General features: G+C 37.8%; 3 protein-coding genes across 4 annotated transcripts in view; 1 reads left to right on the forward strand and 2 right to left on the reverse strand.

Moving 5' to 3' along the window:
• Positions 1-1,080: 1,080 nt before the first annotated feature.
• On the reverse strand, positions 1,081-7,544 carry LOC137968058 (proteasome activator complex subunit 3-like). The gene is made up of 12 exons (XM_068814680.1): positions 7,416-7,544; positions 7,224-7,256; positions 7,029-7,091; positions 5,959-6,054; positions 5,137-5,203; positions 5,024-5,052; positions 4,200-4,265; positions 3,568-3,636; positions 3,348-3,415; positions 3,210-3,264; positions 2,574-2,660; positions 1,081-1,794 (listed from the first exon to the last, which is right to left on the reverse strand). The coding sequence occupies exons 1-12, from the start codon at positions 7,434-7,436 to the stop codon at positions 1,714-1,716; spliced, it is 735 nt and encodes a 244-aa protein (XP_068670781.1). The 5' UTR covers positions 7,437-7,544; the 3' UTR covers positions 1,081-1,713.
• Positions 7,545-7,656: 112 nt separating this feature from the next.
• LOC137968059 (fas apoptotic inhibitory molecule 1-like) lies at positions 7,657-11,826 on the forward strand. Its single transcript, XM_068814681.1, has 3 exons — positions 7,657-8,123; positions 9,490-9,539; positions 9,741-11,826. The coding sequence occupies exons 1-3, from the start codon at positions 7,790-7,792 to the stop codon at positions 9,888-9,890; spliced, it is 534 nt and encodes a 177-aa protein (XP_068670782.1). The 5' UTR covers positions 7,657-7,789; the 3' UTR covers positions 9,891-11,826.
• Positions 11,827-14,103: 2,277 nt separating this feature from the next.
• LOC137968056 (G patch domain-containing protein 8-like) overlaps positions 14,104-22,548 on the reverse strand; it is a 9,107-nt gene continuing 662 nt past the window's right edge. Inside the window, exons 3-9 of one of the 2 annotated variants that reach the window (XM_068814678.1) lie at positions 21,478-21,550; positions 20,873-20,940; positions 18,987-19,073; positions 16,847-16,990; positions 16,284-16,326; positions 15,855-15,939; positions 14,104-15,544 (exon numbers count right to left, since the gene is read on the reverse strand). In XM_068814678.1, coding sequence (XP_068670779.1) covers positions 14,239-15,544; positions 15,855-15,939; positions 16,284-16,326; positions 16,847-16,990; positions 18,987-19,073; positions 20,873-20,940; positions 21,478-21,550 — 1,806 coding nt within the window. In that variant the 3' untranslated portion in view covers positions 14,104-14,238. Of the gene's footprint in view, positions 15,545-15,854; positions 15,940-16,283; positions 16,327-16,846; positions 16,991-18,986; positions 19,074-20,872; positions 20,941-21,477; positions 21,586-22,548 lie in introns of both variants that reach the window. The other variant, XM_068814679.1, reaches the window with a different exon arrangement.

A 22,548-nucleotide genomic window follows, 5' to 3' on the forward strand; every position in this document is an offset into this window, starting at 1 on the left:
GCTTGGTTGCCCGTTGGGAAACTCCATTAAAACCCCCATTAAATACACACTGTGTTGAGATGCATGGAGCTAGAGTATCCCATACAGTAGTTCTAAGCGTGCACCTGTTTTTTGGTGGAAGTCTGGGTTTTAGTTTTAGCTTTCAAAACTCCATCACAGCTACATATGAATTTTCCATCTGACAATAATTTTTTTGTAAAAGCCACAAATATTCAAAACATGGAAAAATACATTAACAACAGAAAACCATAGAGTAAGTCATCTGCTGCTTAACCCTTTAAGGCCTAAGAGTGCAAATTCGCACTCCTCTTTTGTAGCTCTGAAATCCGAAGAGTGCACATTTTCGGCTGAGTTGTTTGTTGTTTTTTCTTCAGGCAACCATCCTGCATCCTTTTTATTTTACCAAATACTAATCGCGTTTTTCACAACAGCTGTCTACAAAGGATCTGCAACATCTTCTGGCCCAACAAAATTTCCAACAATGACCTGTACCAGAAGACTGGGTGCACAAGTATGGATCTTGAAATCAAGAAACGCCGGCTTAGATGGCTGGGACATGTCTTACGGATGTCGTCGGAGAGGATACCCAAGGTTGCCCTTAGGTGGACACCTGCAGGCAAAAGAAAAAGGGGAAGACCTAAAATCACCTGGAGGAAGACAGTGGAAACTGAACTTAGTGAGATGGGTTTGTCATGGGGAGAGGCACAGGCAATTGCGAAAGACAAGACCCGGTGGAAAAGAGACATTGTTGCAGCCCTATGCCCCATTGGGGGCAATAAGGACTAATAATAATAATAATAATAATAAATACTAATCGCCCAGTAAACTTTCTAGTCATCTGGGACAACCGGACGACAGCTAATTTCGAGCACTTATACCTGGCCACTTATATCCCCTTTGTCTATAACCTGCACTTCATATGTATACATTTATTTGCATATGAATGAGGTCTACCCTCTGACTTTAGGCAACCTCAGTGGGTTTAGGGTAATCTCTTGTGTGCATTGGAATAAGACAAAAAAGACTGGAGATACCCACCCTTCTGTGAAGCTCACCCAGGCAATGTGCAAACACCAAGGCGACAGCAAAATCCGGTACACTTTATTCAGGAATCCATTTTATTTCAAACAATGTATAAAACATAAAACAACTCAAAGTTTATATATGGACCAGAAATGCTATCTCACATTGACAAAATCCTCTGGGAAAAGGATAAACTCATTGAAAGCAACACAGATGCAATGAAACTACTTTCCATGAAGAAATTGGTACACATGTATTCAGTAAATATGTTGTAGATACGCATACGTAATAACTAAAATATCTTCATTGCCTAGATTTGAGTTTATCCTACCAAAGCCTGAAAAGAATTATTGCAAAGTTTAATAACTATAAGAAAGATTTGGAGGTAGAAATGCCAGATTTTAAACAACTATATAACATTAAATTCAGTCTAAAATTAGGCCAAGAAGGCACATTCCTGGTAGTATACCTATACTGCCAACAGAAATTATATAGGTTCCATATGATGTACCAGAATGGACAAAAACGTTTCTTCTATGTTAAAAGGAAATAATTTTAGGGTTAAATGTTCCAATAAAAATATTCTTAAACTAGGATTTGGTTACTAAACAACAGTTCCTAAAAAATCATTTATCCATGGCTTATCTACCAATAGAGGAATGACAGTCATTGGGAAATAAAATCTCTTATTTAGTAGAGGGAATCTGCATTGTTTGTGCGAGGTTTCTTGATTTTGTCCAGGTTCTTTGTGATGGTATCATGAAGAGAAAGCTGCAAAAAGTCAAATGTAGAAAGATTTCAGTGTCCACTTCAACAAACAACCTTGACTTAGAACTAGCCCACTGAAAGGCTGGAAATGATCTATAGCCAAAGCAGCACTTTGTATAAAAAAATGTAGGGGTGGCACAAAAGACTCTTATGTTTCCTGCAATGTCCACAGGTAATTATAACCTCAAACGTTACACCTTGGTGGTAAGGTCAGATATTCACAGGGTAAGCTTAAAATTATTATTCTGTAATCTACAAATGACTGGTGGCAGAAAAACATTTTAGAAATTTGTATGTGGAGGAGAGTCCTAGACAATAAAAAGTTTCTTTTTCTGGTAGGAAAATACAAGAGGTAGGGATAAACCTTTATACAGCTGTTTCGAGAAAGGTTGTCCAAAAGAAGTATAAAAGCGTATGCGACAATGCTGAAAGGCATTATGGTAAAATGTCAGTTTGAGTCAACAAAAACATGACGGAAATGCCATCGAAAACGTCACCAAGAAATAGATGCTCACATATAATGTTACTGACTTTGTGATATGAGCAAGTTTCAAAATTCAGTCAAGAACTCTTTTCATCCAAATACCTCACAACCGTAGGTTTTCACTCAGGGACAGTCCTGGCATCTTCGATTCTGGGCGTTTCCAACAAGTCGAATTTGTTTTGTTGAATATCTCCCATACTACCTTTCGGCATTGTCGCGAACGCTCTTACGCTTCTTTTGGACAACCTTTCCCGAAACAGCTGTGTATCAAAACAAAGTTTGTATTATTTGTTCTTACATAATGATTTCGCAGTTCACAACAACAGAGGCGTAAACTAGTAAACTCTTTTTCATCTAACTCCATAACAGCCTGCCTGTAGTCATCCTGAAGAAATAAAAGAAGACAAGTTAATTTAATTCAAAATTATTTTTAAATATAATGTAATTAAGTGAAATTCTGTACTACTGAACTTTGGCTGAGAATGGGGGATGGGGCTTTGCTGGCGGGCTCCCATGAAGAAGAGGAGAGCGATAGTGATATGCTCTAGAAACAGTTTTAACCTACCTACAGTGTACATGGTTAGTAGCAGGAAGGGTAATGAGTATTTGTGGGCACTTTCAGTAAGCAGTGTAACAAAACACTTAGAGGAACAAGGGTGGGTTAGGGTTAGGTTGGTGCAACAGGTCCCGAGTTCGATCCCCGAATCTCACATCCTTGTTTCGATTTCTTTCCTTTCAAGGTAGCGTAAATTGCTTTAAATACCCTCAATTAAAATGAAGCACTGATGGAAAGAGGGGGGTAAAATGAGCGCACCGTCAGCTTCCTGGGAGAATACTCTCTAGAGAGTAAAGGAACTTCCGACGTGAAATAAGGTATACCTTTACCTAAACTGTCTCACCAAAATCTGAAAAAAATGAGGAAAGAAGGACTCACCAACTCAGGATATTTTATTATCTTGGATACAATTTTTCCCCTTGTGATATAATATCTAAAAATAATGGAAAATATATTTTTTTCAATAAAAAAAGGTCCAAATATTCCAAAATTTGTTTGCCAAGCAAAGGTAATCACCTTGAAATCTGGTCCAAAAATGTTGCAGCTTCACCTTCAATTCTTTGAACTTCACTGAGGGTTTCTTCCTGGTGGGGAATTAAAACAAAATGAAACTTTACTCAAGTGGCAGATTTTACTCCTGGCAGAGAGAAAAAAATCGTAGGTATTCCAAACAAAGAGGATAATGTAAGGCTCCAGTCTCTCCAAAAAAGAGAAGCTTTTCGCCAGTATCAAATACCTGAATTGACACACCAAAGTTATTTCCATCTTCTATTCTGGGGATTAATAACTGAATCCACATTTTCACCTGAATACAAAGGGGACCAATAATAAACACCTAAACTGCTTAAAGACGGTGCCTACTAATTCAAAGGTATTTTTACATGGTTTACTGAATATGCGGAAAAAGCAGATCTTAACAAGTGTTATTGAAATCCAAAAAGAAAATTGGGGGAACCATGCATTTTCCGAAGATAATTAATCAACAATATTTGTAAAAAGCTTTAAACTACAAAGCAATGTATGGTATTCTTTGCCAAATTGAAGCTTCATTATCTCTCAAAAATGCATGGTTATCCCAAATTTTCTTTTTGGATACCAAGAGCACTTGCTAAGTTCTGCTTTCACTATTTACTGATAGTATACCTTCAGTGTACCGGTAACAGTGGGGCACATAGTTAAAGGGTCCCAAAAGTTTCATTGGACTCCACAAAAAACATCACAATATGTTTTGCTGAATAGTAAGTATCTGGTAGAACAATCAAAGCATGGTAGAGAAAACTAATCATAACCAGCAGTACACTGTGTTATGAATACATGTTTTACTCCTGATTTTCTTGCTATAATTTTTGGAGTTTTAAGAGCACTTACTGTGTTGCACTTCTCCATGAGTGTCTGTATTTTTGGTTTTAACAGCTCGATTACTTGCAGCAGGTACTAAAAAGGCAAACAAAAACGTAAACCCCAATCATCCCATCATGGTCTTGTCTCCAACCAACAATGTTCCAAGCTTCTAAAGTTGTAATTACATTGCAGCTGGATGGCAAGAAATGCTACAACAGGTTGCAAAATTGGTGAGACATTCCAGTTGAAAATCTTTTCTAGCTACCAATACCCACCGTATCTACAGTTCCAACCTTTCCAACTTCCCCCCCCCCCCCCCCTTTCAATGTTCACTGTTTAAGTTTTCAGCATTTTTTTGTATTGCTAGCAACATTAATAAGGGGGAGAGGGGGGCTGCAGTGTGGGAGATAATAGGTAAATTAATAACATCCCAAGAAGGTGAAGTGTCTCCACTAATTTTGCAACTAATCCTCTTATAGCTTTAACAAGATCAAATTCACAGGGGACAGGATGACAAGCTAGTCAGTCCAATGTGACACAAACAAGTAATCATTTTGGCTCATATCTAGGTTACAGGAATTTACAAGCCAGGAAGGCAGTATTCTATAAGAGGACTGACAGGGCAAAGAGGCAGCCTCTTACTTCTCCAGACATCCATCCCCCATTAAAGAAAGGAAGCTGCTTAACTTTAAGTATTAAAATTAAAAAGTTATTAATCATCAAGGTACAGACTACCAATGCTAACCATGATATGAGCAATTTGGCAGAGGGACACAAAGATGGCTGTCGTCCAATCACTTGGTTAAAACTGCCAGTGGCAGTATTTTCACATTTTATAGATGGAGACCTACCTTGTTACAAGGAATATGAGCATGGAGGACTGAAAAATTGAAAACAGTTTTGATAAGTTCTAAGAATGCCAAATACAAGGATCTTCGCATGTGATACAAGCTTAAAGTGATACCTGGTGGCAAATGTTTTGGAGAATTGGCTTCCAGGCCATCAACCATCTTTCTCTTTTTGTGACTTGACTAATACAGAATAAATAAAAATAAATTATTGTTCAATAATAATAATATTGGTTTGAGAAGTTGAAAACAAGTATTCTGAAGAGAGTGATAAAAAGAAAAATGGTTTTAAGCTGGACCATTAAGAAGTACATGTAAAGTGATCTATAAAAATTAATAGGGCAAAGTAATAACCTCTTACTAACCGAGAGTGAGGGCTGTACTGGGGAACATTGGCCAGAGGTTGTGGCCAAAACAAAAATGACAGAGGGCCAATATTGCTCAGTATGGTCCTGAGCAAGTCAGGTTAGTAAGTTGATTATTATATGGCATTGTTTCTTGGAGTGATCGGACACTTCTCCACATGCTGAATGTTCGTAATCTTCGTCTTCCATCAGCTAAATTTGAACAGTAACAGTTTACATTTAAAAACTAAATTCTGCTTGCTATAATTATTATTGTACTGTTGTGACAAAAAACTTAAAATTCCACCTTTTGAAAGCTTTTTGTGTTGTGCTTAACTTGAATTTCCCACGAGAGAGAAATTTCTGTCCGTACTGTACAATCTCAGTCGAAAACCAGCCAATCAGAGTATTCCATTAAGCCTGAGAATTGCTTGTCATACAATAATAATAATAATAATAATAATAATAATAATAATAACAATTTTTGAAATACATTTTTTTAGAGGAGATAAGAAATCCTCAAAAATATCTACAACATCTATGGGGTCATGGCCTGCACCACTGAAAACAACTTCTATGGTACTGTATTTTTACCTCCAAATCATTGTGTGCATCATTTCTATGGTACTTCTGTGGCATGGTAACTGCCTTCTGAACTCTTTCTACGGACTCAATACTGAACATGTCAGACTAAAAGCAAACAAGAAGCCTGTAGGTTTAAAGGTCAATAAAAGGGAAGATTTACCTCATCACAAGTGAGGTAACTAAACCTACAATGTAAGTTACATCCCCTGTTTTCCAATTTAAGCACTTGAACTAAAAGCCTGGCGGCTGTCACAAATACACATAAAGTACAATACAGACCAAAAACTGGCTTTAGTCAACCTTAAAGTTATGTTCTCTTCCCCTCTCCCCCTTGTTGTTGTCGAAATGGACAGAGGACCAGGACAACAAGGTTGAAGATTAGCAAGACTCTTTTTGCAACTCTTGAAAACTAATCTTGTGAGAAAACAACATGGAATAGTATGCTAAAGTGGTCAGTGGTAGCAAGTGTAGTATCAATGATTTTTCACGCTACCTCATAACCACCATGATGGTGAACAAAAGCAAAAGGTGCCTTTTTAAAAATTCTCTTTCCAATGAAATTCAAAAATAAGCTGAACTGAACTGCTTTTGTTCATCCATCACCATTTGAACATTACACTATTGTGACCACATGGTCTCAAAAGAGTGATTGCCAGTCATCAACTCCCTAAAATGCAACAATTCTGGATGACAAACCATGAAAAAAAAAATAATTGAAGGCCAAATCAACAATTATAACTTCTGTGATTATTTGTGATGAAAACAACGGAAAAAAAGAAGGTGATAAACGAACTATTGTAAGCGAAATGAAACATTTATTTCGATTGAATTTCAACCTGAATCGATTTTAGATTTTATCGTCTCATCATATGGCATGCCGCAAAAGATTTCTTCTAATTTCTCTCCTCTTCTTTCTTTCTTTTTGAATATGTTAAACCTAAAACAATGCATGCACGAGTAATTTTTCCCTGAATATTAAATTATTCCCATTTGATTAGTTTCTTCTGCAAAAAAAGCACGTGGTAGCAAAGGACTTTATCAGTTATTTCACCTAAAAATTAATCGGGTAAATTTAATACCTTCAAGAGTTTGTCCAACTCAAAAACTCTGTCTGGAAAGAAATTTTTCACGGAATCTTCAGCCTAGGATACACAACAACAACAATGTTAAAAAAAGGCTCATGCGTTGCACTCGATTTTTTGTAGACTAAAAATAAGCCCAAACTTTACATTTAGGACAAAACTAACAGAATATAAATTGAGATTAGAACAAACCTCTTTCCGGACGGTCTCGTGGAAATCCGTCAGCTGAAAATTAACAAACTTGAACTTAAACAAAATAACCTTGATGTGAAGTTAATATCTAAAAAAAAATGCCGGCCTGTCGAAGATGGCTGGTTTTCGCGTGAACTTCGACAAAACGGGGGAGAAAAAAGGCAAGGTGAAACCTATAGAACAAAAATTCACCTTTCCTTTTGCTGCATTCATAATGAAATCTATGAATAAAGTGGCGAGATAAAACGAGGTACCCTCCGTTTAGTTGGCAATGATGAAGTTACGCAAACAGAACAACTTCGCGGCTTTTTCATTTTTTGAAGAGCAACCGCTGACACGAAGCAAAGGGAGCATGCAGTTCGGCCAGAGTTCGGCCAAACAATAGACCCTGGGAACGAGGCTGGCAGTTCGGCCAACAGGCCTACCTCGTTCACATGAGTTTGAAAATGAGGTTGTTGGTTTGCGATGGCAGAGACTTATTGCACCTGGAATAACTGGCACTCAGGAGTGATTCCATTAGTTTAGAAGTCAAATCACTTTAGACTGAATCGGATCGCTCTACGAAAATGACAGATGTGGTAGCAACGTGGGATGTTGCTCTTTCAGACGGAAAGCACCGTGTTCAATTCGAACATGGAACCACAACTGGAAAGCGAGTGATCACAGTTGACGATGAGGAAGTTTTACGACACAATTGGATGTTTAGACTGGTGGGAAAGGAGAGTTTTGATGTCGGAGGTAAACGAGCAACAATCCATATAGAAGCTGTTAGTGGGTTTCAGTACGAATACACTTTAGAAGTCGACGGGAAGCCACTTAAAAAATTCGTAGAGAATCGAAGGAGAACGGCAAAAGTCTGGGCATTGGCTTTGGATGGAATAGACACACGAATAGTACTTGGTAAGCCGTAGGTAATATATTTCTGAATCTTGGCGTTTTGAACATACATTACATTTACGTTTATTCCTAATTTGTTGACCGTGGCTCTTTTTGTTTCGGTTTTCTCCTTTCCTTACAAATCAGTTAGATAGAGGTACATGTATTTAATATTTTGTTGAGTGTTTTTAATATGATACTGCTTCTTGGAGGTAAGGTGATGGGAATGTTGTGGAATAAAGTACTAGTGCAAATTATAAACGAAACGTACGGCATACTCAGCGATGCCTGAAGAGAGACATATATGATATTGTATAATAATGTTGTACAATTAACACTTTGCCACGAGACAGGAAAGATGAGCGAAAGCAATACAATATTTAATGACGATAATAAATGAAGAGACGTCGACATACCCCATTTAACATGACAAATCAAGTTGTTCTCCTCTCAGAAGCTATGAGTTTAAGAATATCTTATTTGCATATTTCATGCACAGGTGTTTTCTTGGTTGTCTTAGCTTGTTTGATAAGATTATTCATTTTAAAGATGTTGAATTATAGAAAAATGAAACGTTTTAAAAAGTCTTATAATGAATGTTATTTGTTGTTTTCACCCTATATTTTGCTCTATTTTCTTTTGCTTTGTCATCATATTTATGAGTTCTGTTTTACTTTTACTGTCACGTTGCAATAATATTGAAGAGGACATAGCTTTTAAGTGGGTATAGAGGTTGTTAAGCACATTAATTTTGTTTCTCCATGCATTTGTCATACCCACTAGCAGGTTTATTTATGAGATTTATGCCATTAAAATAGTCCTTATTAATTTGAAGATTATTTCCTATCAAAGAAATTTTGTAAAATTAGTTTTTGGCATGGACGAAGAGAATAAGCATAGTTTAACATTGAAATTGAAAAGAATTGCATCAGGTTCAAATGAAATACTGCCAGGCATTGCATTTTAACAAGAAGTATTATTTTTTAGTAGCATAATAGTTTGAACTCACTCCCTTTCCAAGCCGTTTTTATCATGCCCAACACACACCACAGCTTTTTGCTGTGTTGGGTGAAAAACATCCTTTTGTGTCTTTGAATTTCATCCTGGGTAGCAGATGCCAACATGAGAAAAATTCAAAGTTGGCAAGTGGCCCACGTGTGAAGGAGTAATTGAGTCTTTTGTGTGCTCCTCTATTACTTCAGGTGGGCTTTGTATAGATTTTGTGGTCCCATCAGGTACAGTGATTGCATGAGAACATCCAGTCTGGTCACAAAAAGATAATCCTTCATAGCAATGTCTGGTATTTGCCCCCAGACATCAAGTTAATTAACTGCCACAGCAAGTACAACAAATAAGTTGATCATAAATAATTATTTTGTCATTTCTACAGAGAAGGATACGATGGAAGTTTGGGTGAATGGAATGGTTGTGGAAACAGCTGTAAGTATCACATCAGAGACTCACTCACTGGTAATGATACTGTAGTCTATGTGAGTGCTTGGCGTAGTTATGTGAAACCCAGCTAGAAAATGTTCTAGTAACCACATTTACTTTTGGAAATGGGTCCTGTTGTAAAACTGAAAGAGACCTTGCTATCTCTGCCATGTAAGCTATTCACACCTTTTGTTTTCTTTTTTTCAGGGTGAATTTGTGGATGATGGAACAGAAACACACTTTACTTGGGGAAATCACACTTGTTACGTAAAGGCAATCAGCTCAGGAAAAAGAAAGGATGGGATCATTCACTCACTAGTTATAGATGGTAATGAGATTCCAGAGACAGATGAATGATCATATATTTGTTTAGAGAATCACATGGCAATCGCTCTAGCCCGCATGAACCTCCTCTTTTTGACGTGTAAATAAAAGGTAATAGATAATCATTTACTTTTTTACCCTTTGTGAATCCAACTGTTACATTAATACAACCACAGCTTGAGCACAAGAACTTGTATTTTAATGGTGTATCAAGCAGTGGTGGTACTGTGGTACTCAGAGGAAGTCTTGGATAGCCAATGAAATATGAGCCATGGATAGTGCAATACTATTTTTTCATGATTGTGTGACAGACATGCTTTGCTTCTAGATCTGCTTATACAGCCTCATGCAATTGGCCGAAGCGGAAAATACCATAATACTCCTTGTTTGTCTACCCGATTTTTGAATAAGCATAATTTGTTTCCTGTTTCTCTTGGAACTTACAGTCATTGGTCCCAAGAGAAAACAAAAACAATGCTTTTTCAAAATTTGGGTGGAAAAACAAAGAGCATCGTGGTATTTCCAACTCGGCCAATAGTGTTAGCATTTGAAAAAAATTTACTTACTTGCCTATTTATTCCAAATTACACTCAGGATACTACCGGTCCAAAAAAGTACTATAGCACACACAGTAAGAGAAAAAGCAAACGATAGGAAAATATGGAAAGTCATACCTCTTGCTAGCCTTGTTTTCCGGTGTCCTACTGTAAGTTAGGATCCACATTTTTGTTGTTCAATTTATGGTCCGAGTGCAATGCACAAGAGCCATTAATTGAAATTAATAGAAAAGACAAGGAAAGTAACTTTCTGTGTACAGCTTTAGAAAGGAGGTTAGAATACATTGACCGCTCCCCATAGGGGCTTTTCAGGGCCAATGAAACACAATCAAAGGAACGACAGAACATAACAACAACTGTTAAGAATCCCAACTGGCCATGGCAAACCAGTTGGCTATTTACAGGTGCAGCTGGGAAGTTGAACCAGGGACTACCACGCACAAATTTAACGAGTGGTCAGAGCGGGTCTGGAACCCGGGATGTCCAGATCTCACGGCAAGCGCCAAACCACTGGGACACACAACCTGAGGTTGCTAGAAATTATTAAATTTTGTTGTCCTTAGATCTTTGATTACAGCAACAAAATAGAAACTTTAAATTCAGCAAGTCATTCTGTAGAGTAAACCCTGTTAATGGGGCCACTCACATCGTGTGTAATTGCAAGTCAAAAAGTCATTAATAATTCATCTGCAAAACAGCCCAAAAGGTCACCAATAAAAGTTCAAGTGCACGAGTTTTAAAAACTGATAAAACACTCCTCACTGGAATTATTTATATAAAGCATACTAATAAGGCATAGCTTGCTTTTCTTGTATGCTATATATAATATTCTCCTCTCACAATTTGAACCTTTGTTCGGACTTCAGAGGGACACGCCTTTGTGGAATGTTTTTGAAGCCATTCAATACAGTGTAAACTCGCTAGTCATGTTTTATCGGGTCTTAGAATCACTGCGATTCACGTCATGGTTTAAAACCTGATAAAACACTCCTTCTCATTTATTGAATACTTCAAAAGTTACTTTAACATTTTTGATTTTGTTACTATTAACTTGCATACAGGTTCTAAAAACTTACTTACTTACTGCAAGGCTGCTGCCTAACGGTCGCCGTGCACCTGGGGCGCCTTACTTGTGAGCCCGGGTGACCAAATTTCTGAACAAGTAGCCCGAACAGGCACCTAACTTATCACAAGGTGATTCATCCATACTTTCAATTTATTAATTCTGGGGTCTTGAAAAATGACTTGGGCTACTATTAAAATTCTAATGTTGGAAGCTCGAAGGGCTCCAGTAAAATTTTCGTAGGCAGCAGCCTTGTACTGACTGTATCTTTTTACTTAAAATAAAAGTAAACTGCAAAACTTACTATTAATTATTTTATGGAGTGTTATAATAAAATTAATAACAAAATGCTGTTTTGTTTTTAATTAAGCACTGGTCGAATCTAATCTTCAAAGGAAAAAACCCACATTTACCCAGACCTCTTCAGTGAAGAACCATTCGATTTACATGTTGCCAGCTTTCTCCACAAACGTGGTTGACAACGTCTAGGTTCACTCAAAAACTGTGATCCCTTTAAGTAATTAAAGAAAAATCAAGTTGATTAAAATTGAAGCTTCAGAGTCAGTGTGTACGAAATCAGCAAAAGAGAGATATTCCAGTGCTGGAAATAACAGTCGGTCATCGGACATTGTCCGACCAAATTTTGAAAATGTCTGGCCAAATTCACATTATGATCGGACACGAAGACCGAACGTCTCACCAGCAAATCTTGAGTTATCTTCTTCAAGGTGTTGTCAGTCAATAAATTATGTCTGGTCCAATTTGTCAAATGTCCGACCAAAATGAAGATTTGAAAGGACACATGTCCCGTGAATAAAGAAAAATTATTTCCAGCACTGTATTCTATGATTGGTTCTGTTGATTAGCCATTGCTTTCCACCAAATGTCCAAAATGTCTGAAGGCCTCTTTAAACATCTGACCCCAGTTGTTCAAACAATGGATAGCGCTATCTGCCAGATAAATCACTATCCAGTGGATAAGTCATAGCAAAACCAATAACAATTATAGCACTATCCACCCTTTGAACAACGGACAACAGTTCCTCGACTACAGTTGAAAAGATGTTAGGAAAATGCAAACAAAGTTGCACACAGAGGGTTGCAAAGAACTAGGATGCTTTCAGCAATGCTGAACGACCTGTCATTAGGTTCAATGCATGTTTGAGATGTTGAACCCCCTAAGACAGGGCAGTGGAAGCTAATTTGATGCAAATCAGAAGGCGTAAGCCGTGATTTCATATAAAACACTTCACAGTGTAACCATGCACATATGACGTTTCTACTGACCACCTTGTTTATTTAACACTTAGGGGTTTTTCCACGAGACCGGGATGAACTCAGACCGGCATGAAATTTTTGCAGCCTTTGGGACAAAATGCTTGGTGCCTGGTTTCAGGATGAAATGACATGTTTTCTCTAATAAACATGTGGCTGACCCAAAAGCATACAGGCTTTAAATCACTGGACCCAGTCTGAGATTTCTTGTCATTTACACGAGAATGATACGAACTCTGACTGCTACAATAATTTCTTGTCTCGGTCCAGCAACCGAGACAAAGTCAGACCAGTCTGAGTTCAATGCCACGCCTTTCTCATGTAAAGGCTAAAAAATTGTAGGGAGGCCGATTGGAACTTTAATGCCGGTCTGAGTTCATCCCAGTCATGTAAAATACTCTAAGGCCTGTTCTAAACGTCGTGCTACTGCCGTGCCAAACTCAAATGAATTTGGCTCAGCAGTGGCACGAGAATGGCAGGGCAGTGCTTTCAAACGTTGAACCCAATACAGGTGTGCCAAATTCAAAAGACAAAACAAACCATCCATCCAGCGTAATATGCAAATATTGCAAAATACATTAAATTAATTAATGAATTGAGTTTGGCGCAACAATAGCACGCCATTTGAAACAAAGTCGTGCTATAGCTACATAGTCGTGCCGAACCTAATTCAGCCATGCCACACTTAATGGTTTCAAACGGCATGCTACTGCTTAAATCGAAATGACAATTTCATTTGAATTTGGCACAGCAATAGCAGGTTTGGAACAGGCCTAACTATACTCGCAAATTCATGTATTTACTGCTTTATACACATTTTTGTACTCCACTCCTAAAAGATTCAGAACTCTAACTAAACAGAGCATGTCACAGAGAAAAATCATGGTCAGCATATTGATTTTGGACAGGAAGGCATAGAAAACTCTTTCCAGCTAGCAGAGGTCTGTTTTCGTTTTGCATTTGCTGGGCTGACGAGTACACGAAGAGACCTCTGCCATGGATCAGAAGTGACTTGAAGTCCATGTGTTGACCATGCGTGGTGGTTACTTAGAGTATGAATCCTCACATGATAGTTCATATTGTGTGGGCTGCCTCAACAATGGAAGAATTACCATAAAGAAATGCACAGGACGCGGTGGGCTCAAGTCACAGTCAGCAAAAATATCATGGGGCATGCGGTTTGAACAATGCTGTTAAGGTTGTGGACGGCAGTCAGATAAAAGTAAGTTTCAACACATGGCAGTGGTGTCTTTTCCCATACTCGTCAGCCCAGCAAACACAAAAGAAAAGACACCTCTGTTAGCAGAGAAAGAAAATCCTCCTTAACTCTGTGGTTTGGTTGAATTGCAGGAGGAAAAAAGTCTCTTTCAGGCAGTTGTATTTAGCCAGATGTCAGTACTAAGCAACATTCCCACTAAATCACAGGCTTGCTGTCACTAAAATAAGGCTTCTATCTTGTTGCACACAAGAAATTACTGAAGTGCAATCAAGTTCTTTCCTTAATCTTTACTGGATAAGACTCTTTAAATTCTCTCTTTTCAGTGTATGCCTTGGAGTCTTTTTTCTTGAAACATGTAGATGATTTCTGGCTATGATCCTCATCATCTGAGTCTTCAAACTTGTACTTGTCATTCACTTTCTTCAGTGAGTCTCTTTCCCTCGCATCTTTTCTGTCTTTTTTTCCTTTTGGTTCTTTCTCATGATGCTCGTTATTCTTATGATCCTTGAAATCTCTCCTACTGTCATTGGAACCTTTTCTGTCTTTATAATCTTTTGATCCTTCCCTTTTTGATCTACCTTTTCTTCTACCTGGTGAATTTCTTCCCTTACTTTCAAAATACATGTATTCTCTGTCTTTGTCCTTTTGATGGCTTTGTTCTCCTCTCCCTTGGGATGAACTGTGCCTGGTTTTATTCTTGGCAGTCTTTTTTCTTGCTTCTGTGTCACTTGCACTACTCCTAAAATCTTCTTTGTCTGGACTGCGTTTGTACCCCTTTCTCTCTTTAAATGACCTTGTCTCATTCTGAAGCCTACTCTCCTTTTCTGAATCGGAAGAATCGTCCCTGTCACTAGTTTTCTTTGTCTCTTTAATTTCCTTAAATTTCCTTTTCTCAACATTAGTAGTCTCACTTGTTATTTCTGGATTCTCTGGTGTTGCAATAGTTCCAGGAAGTATTCCTCCTTGATCTGTTCCTCTGACAAATCTGATCAAAAGTTTAGGTTTCAGAGCTGCTTTTATCCTCAAAGTGTCAGCATATTCTATGACCTTCTCCAGTGTATCTTGCTGCTGTGTTGGTGTAGACGATAACTTTAACTGCTCATTCTCGAATAATTCTCTTGCATCTTCCTCTGGCACTTCTTCCTCTTCTTCTTCTTCTTCCTCACTACTGGATTCTGCAAAAGCAGAAACAGTGCCCTTGACTGGTTTTGACTTCACACCAAACTGCATCACACCTCCACCTTTCTTTGCCCCAAGGCTGAAGGACAGCCCCTGCTTGACAGGAGCAACTGTGTCAAGTGCCTCCACCTGACCTTGGTCCCCAGATGACATGCCCATTTTGAAGCTGAATGGTTTCTTTGTCTGTTTATCTTCAGGTGGAGGAGGAGGTGGGGGAGGTTGTGGCTCATCGGGGAGGGGAGGAGCGGGCTCCTTTGGTAAAGGAGGTGGATCTTTAGGAGGTGGTGGTGGAACTGCACTAAAGCCATGCCGCAATGATATTGGCTTGAATCCAGAACTTGTGCTTGAGGCATTTAATGAACTTTTAAATGCTACCTTAATTCCAGTATTTGCTCTGTTAACACAGAGAAACAAGAAATATTTCAGTGAGTTACAGATAGTGCTGTGCTTTTTTGAGGAAGTCTGGGTTTAAGATTTGGCATTTTCAAAATGGTATCTTGAACTCAACAGTCTAAATGTTTGTGATATGGTCTCTTGCATTTTCCTGTCTGACAATGTTATACCAAAAGAACTATTCACCTCAGTGTCTGTGGCTTCGCGGCTCGGTAAATATCCACCACTAGCCACCTCCACTTCGGTGAATAGTTGTTAATTATCACATGCAATGACTCTTCAATACTTGAAACAATTTTTTATCTCCTTACTTTGATTCAGCACCCTTTCCAGAGAGGAGGTGAAGCCTTTGCATTTCTTTTTCCATCTGTTTTTGTTCCTTTTTCTTCTTAACATCTACATAAAGATTGTTCAATGATAGACTTGGTGTAAGAAAAACCTTGCTAACCAGTTTAATAGCTGTAACTTTAGCCAGCATTTGACCCACTTAACTTATTACTCATGTGCAGTCCCAAGAAAACAAGGGTATAGAGCTACCGGTATCTTAATTTTTTTCGTATCTCCAGAAATTTGAATCTAGCAGCAAATCACACTTTTCTATTTAGTACACCATCATGTTGATTAAGGCCAATGAAATGATCAAAATAATTAATTGCGGTAGTATTACTTTTGTTAATTTGAGAACTAAGAGTAGGAAAAAAGGAAAAAAAGAAAAAAGGAAAAAAGGAAAAAAAACTCACAGATGTTCCGGGTGGATTCTCTCTGTCTTAGATCTCTCAGTCTCTACAGAACACAAACACAAGGAGACAGTTGAAGATTCCAACCTGAAGGTCACATTAACCTGATAAGTCCAATTTTGGTGAAGAATCCTTTAACCTACTCGTAGAAACAGTTAAAAATTTGCAATTCTGCATCATGTGGTTATATTTTCTGCAACACCTTAAATGTAGCAATTCACAGTGTTGCCATTGATTGCTTTTGTTTAAAAAGCTACTACTCTGTGGTATTGCTAAGACTTCCTAACCATGTCTTAACTATTCTGGAACAATGACCAGTTGGTATCTTTGTTTGACAGTGTCAAAGTTTAATCAACACACATGTACATTCTGTACTTGAGAAGACAGCCTGGAAAATACCGGCTGTCATGATATTTTGGCCATATAGTTCAGCCAACTGACTTCAGAGTAACAAATAATGATTAATGCAGACTAATGCATGATGGATGCTAGTGATAAGGCAGGAAAAGTAATACAATGTACAAGAAGTGAAGAACAGTAAAGGTAAAATTAAATGTGACACTTACCTGTCGATGGGCATGATCATATGAGTTGATGTGGTTGTCATATTCTTTATATTTAAAATACTGTTTGTCACATAGTTCACAGTAAAACATCTCTTTCAAATCTTTCAAACTCTCCTCAATTGCTTTTTCCTTTTCTTGCTCATTCTGTAAAGCAGAAGCATCATTAACGACAGGTTTTACGTTGACATTTTACTTGTAAAATAGAGTCAACTACTTGGAGCACTCTTGCATCTGCCTATCAACCCAGCAAGAGACCATATGGTTCTCATCAAAATTAATAGAACAGTGCATTACAAGGACCATGAAAAAGACTCTTTTATTTAATCAATGCAATCCGCATACCTGGATGTACATATATTTGTTTATACAGAATACTTGCCAGCATTGTTGAAAGTTAGTAATTCATATTAATTGCTATGCTCTTATCAGTTTGACCACATCGAACGCTCAATTGTCACCATTTTGCCCACATGCTACTGTGTCCTGTAGGCTTCTTTGTACATGTACAAGTCATTCTTACATTTCTCCCACCCCTCCCTGCACTGTGTTTTCCTATAAAGCTGGACTACGGGTATTGGTGCACACCTGCCACTTTGCATTGCACATAGCAGCAGGTTGGGTGGGGTCCCTTACCCACTATCACCATCTCAGCTTTGGTTTGCACCACACTTTCGATGCTCACATTAGTACTTGTCACTTCCAGCCACATGTCGCAGGGTGTATCACTGCCACCTCATCCATGTATGCTCAGGGTGTGTCACTGCCACCCTCACTAATGTCCCATTGCTGGGTGTGTCGCTGCCACCCCCTTTATTGCTCAGGGTGTGTCACTGCCACCCTCATTAGCTGCATCACGATCCCCATACAGTCATGCATGGGCTGTTTTGCTACCACCCTTCCTTATGCTAGGATGCACCCAATAAATGTACAGATTATCCAAAGTTGTCAGGACTGGGGTGAATAATCCAGTAATTGAGTGTCCAGATAATTGAAAATATGAATATGAATGAGCCAAAAACAAAACTGAATAAGTTGCAAGGCTGCTGCCTAAGAAAATTTTAAAGGGGCCCTCAGAGCTCAACGCTGAGAACTTAGGAGCCCAACATTTGAAGTGAAAGGTGTTGCTGTGAAAAATTAAGGAGCCCAGAGCTATTCTTTGGGAGCCCCAGGCTACCGGGCTCCTGTTAGGCAACAGCCTTGAGTTGACAAATTGGTTCCTTTTTCTCCTTTTCCCTAATTGCAAAACAATTGACTGTTTACCTTTTAAGGAAAGACTGGATTGCTTATGTTTTGTGGACATGATGAATTCCTTTTGACGCGAATCTACCTACCACGCTGATTGAGCTCATGTAGGAGCATGGATTCTCACTTAGCAATGGAGCAAATTTGAGCCAATCAGAGCTCAGTGAAATATAATGCATTAGTTATGGCGCGTGTCAGCACCAAACCCATACTGATTTGTGTTTTGAAGTGAAAAATATTCAGTTTGAACCAGACTTACATCTCATAATTTTTAGGAAAAATGTTTTGATGAGAATCATAAAATATCACTAATTAATATGCATGAAAAACTGGGACCAGAGAAGCAAGTCCGGATAATCAAGGTTCGACTGTACTCCCGTTTATCGCCAAAGACTGTGTTGTTGTACATGTATTGTATCACTAGTTATGACTTCCATTATATACAGTAAAGCTATAAAGTTGTTAATGAGGATTGCAAGAGAAGGTCCTTTGAGGAAGAAATCAGGCAAATTTCAATAAGAGAAGCTTTGCCTCCAAGGGTTAACAAAGTAGCTGTTGTTTTGGTGTTAAACCCACGTCACAGCTAAATGAACCATGGGTTTGTAAAACAGATTTTAAGCAGAAGAATCCTGAATGTTACAAAGTAGATCTATGGTACACTGTGATGGGCCCCCATATTTTTCTTTACCCCCAAATCATTTTCAACATATAAAAGTGGCAAGTTACATGTATATGTATTCAGTGATAGTGACTTGCATTTTTTGACAACCCTGATGTATGAGAGAGGCACCTCAACGAATAAATTTTGTGAGGAAAGGTACGTGTCAAAGTTCAGCTCATTTGAATTATAAAAGACGGAAGCTGTTTCCCAATATTAACCTGCCATTGGGTAACTGACCTGATATTTCTGTTGAAGTTCATCAGTGTCTTCTTTCTCAATTTCCATCAACTTTCTGTTACGAGTTGCTTCATCTGCTTGCTCAAACTATAAAAGAAGGAATAGGGAATGAGCAAGGTCACTCTGCCTCTTATTATCACTCCACCTAAAAATCAGAAAGAGTCATTTGGGAGGCAACACTTGATTAATCTGGTAAGCTGTCCAGCTTTGTTGTGTTTTTAAGCCAAGATCCACTAACACAATACTATTTTGTACTCACACTTCTGTTGAAAGAATTAAACATTAGACATTACAAAAAATTACAAATTTATATAAAATATTATTCGTTATACCTGTGGTGTATAAAAAGTGTTCATTTCTATAATTCAACAAGCAATCATTAATTTTGGCCTAAAACTTGTTAAAATATCCTTATTATGATTATCATCATTATTACCATTACTACAACAATATACTAAAAACTTCATCACTATAACATCAAAAAAGAGAATGGGAAATGTTTGTATAATAATCTCAATATCTAGACCCTGCTAGTTCGACCTCATAATCAGTGTCATAAATATTTAAGAGTTTGCTTCTTCTCCTATGTGAGCCTCTCAAACAGAATAGGGCCGATCTCAAGATAGCAAATGATACTTTTCACCGAATCCATGACATGGTTGTATTATAGTCTTGCTTGATCTTGTGCAGCAATTATTAGTGCTTCTGTCTCTCTCTTAAGACTTCCTTGCCTCAGCCAGCTCCATGTTTCTTCATTACTCTGGTCTTCAGTCTCTCTTACAAATTGTCCATGTAGAGGCTTTTCTTTCCATTCTTGGGTGTTTTCAGCCCTTCTTGTTACTTTAAAACTGGTTGCTGTTTCCTGACGTCCAGTAACCTCTGCCCTAACTGCTTTCAACAGTTCTTCTTCATTCGATTTGACATACGTTTCCAATGATACCCTTGCTTGGTTTATACAGTCCTCTACTGATATGAGTCCTCTACCACCGTGCTTCCTTGGGATGTAGATTCTTGCAACACAGTCTCTTGGGTGCACGCCTCCGTTCATTGTTAGCAATTGCCTTGTTCTGCAGTCTAGCTTCTTCTAAATTAACTCTTGTTTCGTCCATTCAATTATCCCCCAGCATATCTAATGAGTGACACTGCCCACATATTTATTGCCTGGATCAAATTTCCCCCATTTAATTTTGTCTGTTCAACTTTCCTGATGCGCCGTAGATATTCTTTCTTGATATTATTATTATTATTATTTTATTATTATTATTATTATTACAGGGTTCTTGCTACGTTTTTGCACAGGAGGTAAAAAACCAAAAATAGCAGGTAACTTTGTTACCTGCCCCTGCATGGGTTGGCAAGCTCAAGTCTTAACTTGACGTTCGTATCGATCGCTGTCACATGCCAGCGGCTGCTAAATTAATTTAATACTCAGCAAAAGGAAAGTAGGTTATGCTATTTCATTGGCAGTCACCTAGGGGGGTCCGGGAAAAATTTTGAAAATTTGAGTCCCTGAAATGCGATTTTCTGCATTTTCAGAAAAGATTTACAAAATTCTAAAGGTACAAAAATGTCCCATAAAATCTCAAAAGTAACACTTTTTTGACATCTGCATTCAATAATTTATGTAACTTCTTTGATTAATATTGCCGTTTAAGAAGTAAAAGTTCTGGGGGAAAGCAATATTTTCCCATGAACGAAATGTAATTTCACCTTTGAACAGACGAACATTCCTTGGATAATTTCGGTAAATATTTCAGTGAAACAGCCGGTAACATTTACTTGAACAGCCGGTAAAAATAACCGGTTACCGGCTCTTAACAAGAACCCTGTATTATCATTATTATTATTATTATTATTATTATTATCATTATTATTACTAGTGATACCTCCAAAGTAAGACGACCAAGACAGAGAGAATCCTCCTTCATAACTAAGGGTATTGGCTCTGTGCGACCTGACAAAAGAAAGAAAAGACCGATGATGCTTCTTTAATATTCATTTATAATTACATGTATCTCAGAGATGAATAAAACTGCTGATCATGTGATGTGAAAGTTGTGACAACAAAACAGTTAACTGGAGGCCATCAAATAGGTTTGATGAGCAACTTGCCTGAAACTTTCATCTTTCAGTGCACGATTCCATTGACAACAGAAAATGTTGAATCCAGAAAAAAGTTGATATTATCCAACTACTGCAACCATTAAATCTGGATGAGCAGGCTATCAACTTTTTTTTCCTTCTTGAAAGAACAGTTTCATGGCTTGCAGTTCATGGGATAGGGTAGGTTTCACTGACAGGATCTTTGTTGACTATGCCTTCAGAAGCTATTTAGTAAATAGCTAGTTGACATACACAAGTTACTGAATAAATAACTACATGTAGATAAGAAGTAGGGTATGCAATAAACTATCACAGCTTCACTACAGGACATAAGTTGTATTGATAATCACATTGCTGCTCCCTATAAGCTGTGTCAAACACACTGTACCTTGTTTTTTCCTTCCCAGTCCTGATCCGCTCTTCCATCCAAGTCTGAGAGCCATCTGATATCCAATATTTTCCTATACAATTGGAGGACGATACAATTCGGGCAGTACTAGCCAAATCAAAGCAAACACCCAAAATAATCTTTAAGGTTAATAAAAATTTTCTAAGCAAAAACAGATTTCATCGTGTTATGTGCCACGCATGATGCGTGGGTCGTTTAAATAAAATATTTGAAAATTTCTTCTCAAACTTGACTCAACCAATAATGCAGAGTAAGTTTCACCGTTGACAGGTCAAAACACAATAGATTAGAAAGAAATTGTATTTGCGATAATCCTTTATAAATGTTGGATTCTACTTGGATTACTTGTTGTAAATGCACATCAGTTAGCTTGTATTATGATGAAAATCAACTAGATTGCAAGCCTCAGTCAATTTCATCAACTTCACAATTCACCGTATATAAGACGTAGAACTGAAGCAATAGCAGTATGCACAAATGTGATACTGTTTTGCTGTACCATGTGTTCCACTTTTTCAGTATTGAGATTGATGCTCATGTACAATAAATGCTTTGAAAATTTACTTGTTTCATATTTAAACATCATGTGAAGGGGAAAGGGGGCACTTTTATAGTGATAAATAGGTTTGACTGGACAATTAGACCGGCGCGAGCCAGGAAATTAATTATTTGCAGCCCTGGTCGGCTACTTTTTTCCCTTAAATTGAAGTAATTTAACCCATTGACCGACCCTTGGGAGTGAGACTTAACAGATTTAACTCAGTCTGCGATTTTAATCGTCAATTGAGGACTTCCCACAATTGTTGGTTACTTTCCTTAAACTAGCCTCCAACTTCAAATTTTATTGAAACCCCTATATTATATACGCACTTCTGTTCACACAGTTTTAAGTACCGGTACATGTAGAATGGGCTTTGAAGAATGCAATAATTATTATTGGAGATCAAGGATAGAAATTTCTGGGTTCAAATCTTACAGATTACCCAATAATTGAGTTGAGTTTGTAATGATTCTCAATTCCTTTCAGGGTAATCCATTTTTTTTCCCAGA

The sequence above is a fragment of the Montipora foliosa genome, chromosome 8, assembly GCF_036669935.1.
Source record: "Montipora foliosa isolate CH-2021 chromosome 8, ASM3666993v2, whole genome shotgun sequence".
Taxonomy (NCBI): Eukaryota; Metazoa; Cnidaria; class Anthozoa; order Scleractinia; family Acroporidae; genus Montipora; species Montipora foliosa.